Source organism: Mastomys coucha, unplaced genomic scaffold (genome assembly GCF_008632895.1).
Source record: "Mastomys coucha isolate ucsf_1 unplaced genomic scaffold, UCSF_Mcou_1 pScaffold18, whole genome shotgun sequence".
In the NCBI taxonomy this organism is placed as follows: Eukaryota; Metazoa; Chordata; class Mammalia; order Rodentia; family Muridae; genus Mastomys; species Mastomys coucha.
In genome coordinates, this window is record NW_022196900.1 from 98,330,065 (window position 1) to 98,339,574 (window position 9,510).

At 47.7% G+C, this 9,510-nt stretch overlaps 1 protein-coding gene across 2 annotated transcripts in view; it reads left to right on the plus strand.

Annotated features, from left to right (window-relative positions):
• The first annotated feature begins 1,634 nt into the window (after nucleotides 1–1,634).
• Nucleotides 1,635–9,510, plus strand: part of Agmat (agmatinase) — a 15,939-nt gene continuing 8,063 nt past the window's right edge. Inside the window, exons 1-2 of one of the 2 annotated variants that reach the window (XM_031376966.1) lie at nucleotides 1,635–2,052; nucleotides 6,718–6,920. In XM_031376966.1, coding sequence (XP_031232826.1) covers nucleotides 1,769–2,052; nucleotides 6,718–6,920 — 487 coding nt within the window. In that variant the 5' untranslated portion in view covers nucleotides 1,635–1,768. Of the gene's footprint in view, nucleotides 2,053–4,348; nucleotides 4,650–6,717; nucleotides 6,921–9,510 lie in introns of those variants that run through there. The other variant, XM_031376967.1, reaches the window with a different exon arrangement.

Below are 9,510 nucleotides of genomic sequence, written 5' to 3' on the forward strand. Positions count from 1 at the left end.
TCAAATACACATAGCTAGGTGTGGTGGTACATGCCTTTAATCCCAGCCTTTGGGAGGCAGGAGCAGGTCCCAGCTGGTCTAAAGAACTAGTTCCAGGACGGCAGGGCTACAAAGGGAAACCTTGTTTCTGAATACAAAACAAGCAAACAAAAAAGGCACTGGCCCGGCATGGTACTGTGTACCTATAATTGTAGCACTGAGAAAACTGATGCAGGAGGATTGAGTTGGAGACCAGCCTGGGCCAAGTAGAAAAAAACAAAGCTTAAGCAAAACAAGGGGGCCGAAGCCACAGAGGTGTTGTTGATAATAACTTGGTATCCTGAGCTCTACATCGGGCTGGCCTCGCCACCCGGTCATGCCCGTGCTTCCGCAAGCAGAGACAAGTTCAAAGTGCTGACGCCTACAGAAGCCTCGTCTCACGGAACAGGTCAGAAGGAGCCACACAGGCGTTTCCTCACACTCTGGCACCCACTGGCACTGGTATGTGCTTGTTTTTCTAAAGCTGCCATCACCTCTGGAGCGGGTCTGCACAGCCTCGGATCCTGTCAATCATTCACTCACTCACACAGCATTTACCTGATTTGTACAAGGCTCAAAGCAGCCCTCGGGCCAGCAGAGAGAAGGAAGCCTGTAATGGAACCTAGAGTTTGCAGGGACAAGGCCTTCCTGTTGCATAAAGGAAGCTATAAGGGCCCTGAGTGTAGTTCATTGGAAGAGCACTGGCTTTCCATTCACAGCGCTGGGGGCTGAGGGGAGGTAGATGGGAGCTATATGATATTCAGTTTCTTCTACTGAACATTCCATTGAAGTAAACTAGGGGATATCGGCGCTCTGATGTGATCCAGGCTGCTGTCTGCTTAGTCATTGCCCCGGCCAATGTCTGCGCACCTCAGACATTAGGTATGTGTGACATCACTCTGCCCTTGTGTTACTGAGGTGTTCGCCCACAATTAGCTCGAGCTCTGTTCAAAATGGCTGTCCAGCTGGACATGGCCAGACACAGGGAACATGGACTAGGATTGGCTGCCTGGGCTGCTCAGGCCAGAACCCCCAGCCAGCATGGGTGCTTGTTCCTCACCGGCTGCTTTCCAACTACAGGCTCATCATTCTCCTGTGTCCTCTGAACCAAACCTGGGTGCTCAGCAAGAGCAGCACAGGCTCTTGCCTTCTGAGCCATCTCTGTAGACCTCAAGACATCTCATAACTCAATATTTAGGATTGTGTAATCCCAGGATTCGAGAGGAAGAGACGGGAGAATTGGGAATTCGAAGTCATCCTCAACTACAGGACAAGCTGGAGGCCAGCCTGTGTTGCCTTAAAACAGCAAAAAACAAACAAACAAAAACAACACAAAGTTACTTTTGTTAAGCCTTTTATCACCACTGAAAGCCAACCTGGGCTAAACAAGTTCTGGATCCGCCTGGGCTATAAATGAAATCATTTGTTAACACCTACAACAACAGCAACAACAACAACAAACAGAGCAAAATCAAATTACTCTGAATAGGAGAGGTAGCCAAAGGCCGGGTGTTGGTGGGGAAGGGAATCCTTGCAATGACAAACCTGGGCCGGGGGAAGGTGGGCATGAACGGGGAGCCCCAACCTGGCTCATTGACCATCCAGGGGCTAAAGTCCAGAGCTGGGCAGGTGGAGAAACGCTTGGGCTTTGGGGCCCTTCCAGCCTCTTTGATCCCAGGGTGTCCCTGCCCTTTGAACCCTGCAGCTGGGGGCTGGCACGCTGGCCTCGTTGGGCTCCTCAATAGGCGGCATGCTGCGGCTGCTGAGGTCCAGCTGGGCCGGGGGCTCAGGGTCTGGGGTGGCCACGTGGCGTCCCTCAGCGGGGCTGTTTCGTCCTGGGCGCCCCGGGATCCGCCAGGCTTCAAATGCTTCAGATACCCCACACCACCAGTCCCCCAGCTCTGACTCACTGGGACAGTCGGTGGGCATCAGTTCCATGATGCACCTGCCCCTGCGGTCCTCCCCCGAGGGGCTAGACGCTGCTTTTGTCGGTGTACCTCTGGATACTGGGACTTCCAACCGGCCTGGGGCAAGGTAAGGAAGAAGCACCTGGGCTGGGGACACGTGGCTAGGCAAAGTAGCGAGAAGTGCAGAAGGCACACGGGTAGGCGAGCATCTTTTTACTCAGGTCTTTTTGGGATCAGGGAGGGTGTTGGAGAAACTGATTTCTCTCCTCCCTCAACAAGCAACTCTAGCAGAGCTGGCTCAGCGCTTAAGAGCAGAGCCAGGTTAAGAGTACTTACTCACTGCTTTTCTGAAGGTCCTGAGTTCAAATCCCAGAAACCACATGGTGGCTCACAACCATCCGTAACGAGATCTGATGCCCTCTTCTGGTGTGTCTGAAGACAACTACAGTGTACTTACATATAATAAATAAATCTTTAAAAACAAAAAACAAACAAAAAAAAAGGAAACCAAGCAACTCTAAGGGCTTAGCACGGGATTGGAAAGCCAGTCATGCTCTCTCAGGGTTCTTAGCAGTCCAGAATGGCTTCTGTGTATAATGGTAACCCCAGGAGGCCAAGGCAGCTCAGAAACACCAGCCTGGGTGCCTGGCTGCATTAGCAAGCCAGGGGAGTTTCTAGAACCCCCAGCCTCCCTTGGGAGGCTAGGGGTGCACACTACCCTCCTCACATCCCAGGGGACACTGGTTTGAGAACAGAAGTTGGTTGTCCCTTCCCCAAACCTCTAGCTATCAAAGTCAAAGAGACATAAAATCTATTCTCTTAATTAGTAAGCAGCAGCAGTCTCTGCTTTGGCCCATTACATCTGACTGCATCTGGGCTGAATTTTAAAAGCTGTCATTTATTAAATGTCAACGAACCCAGGACATTTTGCAAAGGTGACTCATTTAATTTTTTTACAACCACACCATGAAGTAAATAACAGCGTTATTGTAAAGGCCAGGAAGCAGAAACCGAGATTAAGGAGTTATCTAATGTCTTCTAGTAGAGTGGTGGTGGGCAGGCTCTAGGGTCTGTGGACGGAAGGACGAAGCTTGCACTCAGCTTTTGAGGAGCCCTGGGTTTGATCTTCAGCAGTAAAAAGACAAACAGGCAAAGAACAAAGAAGGGTGTATGTCACACGCTGGTACTTTAAAAATAACTTTTTTCAAGACAGGGTTTCTCTGCATAACAGCTTTGGCTGCCCTGGAACTTGTTATGTAGACCAGGCTGGCCTGGAACTCACAGAGATCCACCTGCCTCTGCCTCCCAAATCCTGGGATTAAAGGCAGGCTAAATTTTTTTTTTAAAAAAATTATTTTGCCAGGCAGTGGTGACGCATGCCTTTAATCCCAGCACTTGGGAGGCAGAGGCAGGCAGATTTCTGAATTCTAGGCCAGCCTGGTCCACAGAGTTAGTTCCAGGACAGCCAGGGCTACACAGAGAAACCCTGCCTCAAAAAACCAAAACGAAACAATACAAAAATTTACTTTATGTGTATACATGTTTTTGTCGGTGTGTAAGATTGTACACCACATCTCTGCCTAATAACAAGTACCCAGAAGAGGACAGTATTAGATCCCCTAGAACTGGAGGAGTTAGGGACAGTTATGTGCTGCCATGTGGGTGCAAGAAACTGAACTCAGATCCTCTGCAAGAGCAGCCAATGCTCCTAACTGATGAGCCATCTCTCTAGTCCCTTTAAAAAACATTTAATTGAAGCCGGGCAGTGGTGGTGCATGGCTTTAATCTCAGCACTTGGGAGGCAGAGGTAGGCAGATCTCTGTGAGTTGAAGGCCAGTGTTCCAGAACAGCCAAGGCTCAATTACACAGAGAAACCCTGTCTTGAAAAAAAAAAAAAAAAGTTGAATTTGTTTGTGTGCTTGATGCATATGTGTGCATGCTCGTATACATGCTTGTGGGGAGAGGCTGTGGACAGCCCACTGAGTGATCCCCTGCATCACTGTATCACTGCATCACTGTATCACTGCATCACTGTATCACTGCATCACTGTATCACTGTATCACTGCATCACTGCATCACTATATCAATGTATCACTGTATCACTGTATCACTGTATCACTGTATCATCACTGTATCACTGTATCATCACTGTATCACTGTATCACTGTATCACTGTATCACTGTATCACTGTAGCCCTGTATCACTGTATCATTGTATCACTGTATCACTGTATCACTGTAGCCCTGTATCACTGCCTTGTTGGAAATGGGGTCTCTCATTGGCTTTGAATTCACCGAGTAGGCTAGATTGGTGGCCATGGATCCCTTGCTAACTGGTCCTGATTCCCCAGTGCTGGGGTTTCAAATGGGTGCCACCCCACCTTCAGTTATATATGTGGATTCTAGGGATCAAAACTGGACCCTTCTACACGTTTTGTTTAGTTGGTTTTGTTACATCTTACATTTTGCAGAACTATTTTTGTATAAATTGTTTAAAAATTATTTATGCAAGGTTTGAATGCATACCAGTGTTTTTATTATTTAGATTGCCAACTGTCCTTCAGGTAGGAGAGTTAACCTGTACTTCGTCGTCAACATACAAAGCCCATCTCCAGATGTGCCCAGGTGTGACAGGAGGCTATGACCTTCCACTTAAAAAGCATGTTTAACTGGATGCTGAGAGCCTACTGTGTATGTCAAGACGTTACACAAACATGTGGTGGGTATGTGTAAAGTATAGTCCAGGTAAAACACTTTGAGAAAGAGGTGAGAAAATCTTTCTCAAAATTTTCCAATCCAGCCTTCAGCCTTCACACTCAGGAGGGTTTGCTCAAGCATGAGCTCTTGTATTCTATTTACATAGATCTAATTTATACCAGGAATCAAGTAGAATATGCCCACACCGTTTCCTTTGCCCCCCTCCTCTCAAGTGTTCAGTTCTCACTGAAGGTGGTAAGCTGGCTATTTTCTAGTTGTCAAGTTCTGCATTCATGTGTGCCATTGTTGTTTGGTGGTGTTTTCCTAACCTTTCCCTGATGGAGTTTTACCTTTGTTGGATTTGTATAAACAGTTGTTAAAAAACAAACAAGGGGGCTGGAGAGATGGCTCAGCGGGTAAGAGCACTGACTGCTCTTCCGAAGGTCCTGAGTTCAAATCCCAGCAACCACATGGTGGCTCACAACCATCCATAATGAGATCTGACGCCCTCTTCTGGAGTGTCTGAAGACAGCTACAGTGTATTACGCTGGAGCAAACCAGGCTGGAGCAAGTGGAGCCGGAGCAAGCAGAGGTCCTGAGTTTAATTCCCAGCAGCCGCATGATGGCTCACTGCCATCTGTACAGCTACAGTGTACTCATGCACATAAAATAAATAAATAAATCTTTAAAAAAATAAATAAAAAACAAACAAACAAACAAACAAACTGGACCCTTCTGCTTACACAGTATGTGCTTTACTGACAGAGCCATCCGTGTAAAAAAAAACAAAAAAAACCCAAAAAACAAAAAAACACACTCAGATACTGTAGTAGGTGGAAAAGTAATAAACTCAATGTGATCAGAAACATTGCTAGCCTGCTGTGGCCCTGCTTGCTGGTAATTCCAGCACTCTAGAGGCTGAGGCAGGAGGATTGAGAATTTGAGGCAATCTTGGGCTACACAGTGAGTTTTGGGCCAGCTTGGGCAACATAGTAAGGCCCTGTCAAACAAACAATGAAAAACAAACACTCTAATTTTTAAGATTTATTTATTCAGCCAGGTGGAGGTGGCACACGCCTTTAATCCCAGCACTTGGGAGGCAGAGGCAGGCGGATATCTGAGTTCGAGGTTAGCCTGGTCTACAGAGTGAGTTCCAGGACAGCCAGAACTATACAGAGAAACCCTGTCTCGAAAAAACAAAAACAAACAAACAAAAAAAGATTTATTTATTCATGTATGTGAGTACACGCTTGCTATCTTCAGACACACCAGAAGAGGGCATTGGATCCCATTACAGATGGTTGTGAGTCACCATGTGGTTGCTGGGAATTGAACTCAGGACCTCGGGAAGAGCAGTCAGTGCTCTTAACCACAGCCCTGTGGCGCCGCCGCTGCTACCTTCTTCCTCTTCTTCTTTTTTTAAAAATTAATTTATGTATTATATGTAAGTACACTGTAGCTGTCTTCAGACCCTCCAGAAGAGGGCGTCAGATCTCGTTACGGATGGTTTTGAGCCACCATGTGGTTGCTGGCATTTGAACTTAGGACCTTCGGAAGAGCAGTCAGTCAGTGCTCTTAACCGCTGAACCATCCCCCTAGCCCCCAAGTTTTTTGGTTTTGTTTTTTTTTAAAGACCCAAATATGAGCAGATGGATGGTTCTCTGAGGGGGTCATTTTAGACCCTGAGGCAATATCTGGTAACATCCAGACATGCCCTTTTGCAGGTTGTAGGATGAGGTGCTCCTGACTGCTAGCGGTCGAAAAGGCAATCCTACAGCAAAGACTCACGTGTCCCAGATATTAAGAGTTGAGAGGGGGGCTGGAGAGATGGCTCAGAGGTAAGAGCATTGACTGGTCTTCCAAAGGTCCTGAGTTCAATTCCCAGCAACCACATGGTGGCTCACAACCATCTGTAATGAGATCTGATGCCCTCTTCTGGTGTGTCTGAAGACAGCTACAGTGTACTTGCCATATATATGAAATAAATAAATAAAATCTTAAAAAAAAAAAAAGAGTTGAGAGGAAAGCCCCACTTACACGCAGGGGGCTTTCAGAGCTGTGTGGCAGCTGACGTGGACGCTTCTTCTTCTGCAGATTTGGACCTTGTCGCATCCGGGAGGAATCACTGATGCTGGGGGCTGTCAATCCCAGCACGGGAGCCCTCCCCTTCCAGGCCCTCAGGGTAGCAGACCTCGGCAACGTGAACGTCAATCTCTACAACCTTCCCGACAGCTGCCGGCTAATTCGAGAGGCCTATCAGAACATCATTGCAGCCGGCTGCATTCCTCTGACCTTGGGTAATGGCTTGGAGCAAGGGCAAGTGCAGCTTTTCCCTGATGGGGTATGGGAGGGTGGAGGGTGGTTATTCAACGTGGGCTTCAGGCAGCTGTTTCTCCAGTTCCTCCAGGGGAGGCTACTGTGAATGGGGATCAGAAAGAAAGCGAACTTCAAATTCATTCATTTTAGCTCGGGGTGGGGGGGGGGTGAGGATATTTAATGTTTTAGGAGACCTAGCATGGAAGCTCCGTAGTCAGACCCTGTCTCAGGAAAGTAAAACAAGACAAGCAGACTGAATAAGGTAGGGTAAGGCCCGGGAGGCATTTGTCCTGGGGCAGGAAAAAAAAATCAACAGTCAAATCAATAACGCAGGATAAGTAACCTACTCCTGCTTTGCTTCAAGCCCCAGTGTGACTAGGGGAATCTGCGTTACTGGTTTTCTTGTTGTTCATCCAAGAGTTTCTTTTCGCATTGATTTTTTTTAAAAAAATTACTATCTTAGGATAGTATTGATCTTAGTTAATTAAGTCATATTTTTTTTTTTTTGCTTCTTTCAAATATTCTACCCCTGCATGTAAGTCACCCAGCTCCCTCACCTTCCTCCCAGCTCTTCATCTCAGTCCTGTCACCCTCCTCCCTCAGCCTCCTCCCAGTCCTCCATCTCAGCCCTGTCACCCTCCTCCCTCAGCCTCCTCCCAGTCCTCCATCTCAGCCCTGTCACCCTCTTCCCTCAGCCTCCTCTCAGTCCTCCATCTCAGCCCTGTCACCCTCCTTCCTCACCCTCCTCCCAGTCCTCCATCCCAGACCTGGAGACTATCAACAGGGGCTCAGTTGTAGCTTCTCAACTTCACAGACAAAAATGTTTTTAGTGACTGATAATTGCAAGAGGGTCTTTTTGTTTCTTATTTTTTCTTTTCCTCTTATACTTATTTACTTAGTGTGTGCCCACACATACACATGTGTCACAGTCCACACAGAGAGGTCAGAACACAACTTTTGGGAGTTGTGTCCTTCTACCATGTGGGGTCCTGGCGATCAAGCACAGGTCATCAGGCTTGGCAGCAAGCACCTCTACCTGCTGAGCCATCTTGCCTGCCCTCCAGGGGGTACATTGAACTAACTGGTCAGAATTTCCATCAATGTATGGGACACTGGTCCCTCTTCCTTTCTACTTTGGTTCACAAATTTTAAACAACGTCATTGGGCTTTTTCCTATTGCTGCTGATTTTCGTTAATTTGGATGGCCTAGTTACTGGGTGTGGCAGAGTTCGGAGGGAGGCTTCAGGCTGCCAGTTTTGGCAACTCACCACAGATCTTACAAGCTGTCTTAGTCTGGTTTGTGCTGCTTGGCTTCATCTGTCAACAGGTGGAGTGACTGACATTGGCCTATCTCACTGCATTGTGGGTGGGACGAGTAGTCGACCAGCTCAATGCTGGGTTTCAAATATTTGAAGCTTCAACACAACTCTGCTACTGTTACTGTCAAGAACAATCAATATTAATCCTTGCTCTAAGCCTGTACTGCTCAGCAGGGTAGCCTGTAGTCTTACTTACTCCTGAGACCAAGGCAGGGGGACCACAAGTTTAGTGCCAGTCTGAACTGCAGAGTGAATTCAAGGCTAGCCTGGGCAACTTGGTGAGATCCTGTCTAAGATTCAAAAAAGTGAAGGAAAAAATAAAAAGACAGTTCCAGCAAATAACAGCGTACCACCATACCTAGACATGTAGAAGCAACAGTAAATGTATAACAGATGACAGGTCAGCCTCATGGTGCTGTCACAGGGATGGTTTTTATTGTAGCTAAGAGAGAGAGATCAGAGACATCTGGAAGAGTTCAGACAGGGATAAAAGGAAGACTGAATATGACCTGCAGAGAGGTGACGGGGAGGAGAGAAACAGAGGGAAAGAGAGAGACCAAGAAAGGAAAACCAAGAGACTGGTAAAAGAGGAGGAGCGGAGCCCAAGAAATAACAGGGCTATAAGGAGACTGAAGAGCTGGGGATGGAAGCCAGTGAGCTGGGGAGGTTTAGGAGAGGAGAGGAACAAGCTGAGAAGTCTTGGAGGTTAGTTCAGACTCTGAGGGTGTAACAGCATCTGTACTGAGGGAGCCCGCAGGCCAGCATGTACTTATCTTACAGGCACCACACCCAGCCATTTGTCAGTTCTGCCAGTAGGGAGGGAAATGGCTCCATTCAGTAGAGGGGAACCAGCTTGACAAGTTCCTGAGGAATGCTGGCTTCTGTCTGACGAGCAGAATTTGGGGAGATGGCGTTTCCTTTGGACCTGACACTAAACTCAATGTGATTGGAAGAGGAAGAGGAAGAGGAGGCGGAAGAAGAAGAAGAGGAGGAGGAGGTGGTGGTGGAGGAGGAGGAGGAGGAGGAGGAAGAGGGGCTGGAGGGATAGTTCAGTGTTAAGAGCACTGACTGCTCTTCCGAAGGTCCTGAGTTCAAATCCCAGCAACCACATGGTGGCTCACAACCATCTGTAATGAGATCTGACGCCCAGCAGGGCAGAGGTGGCACATGCCTTTAATCCCAGTACTTGGGAGGCAGAGGCAGGGGGATTTCTGAGTTCAAGGCCAGCCTGGTCTACAGAGTGAGTTCCAGG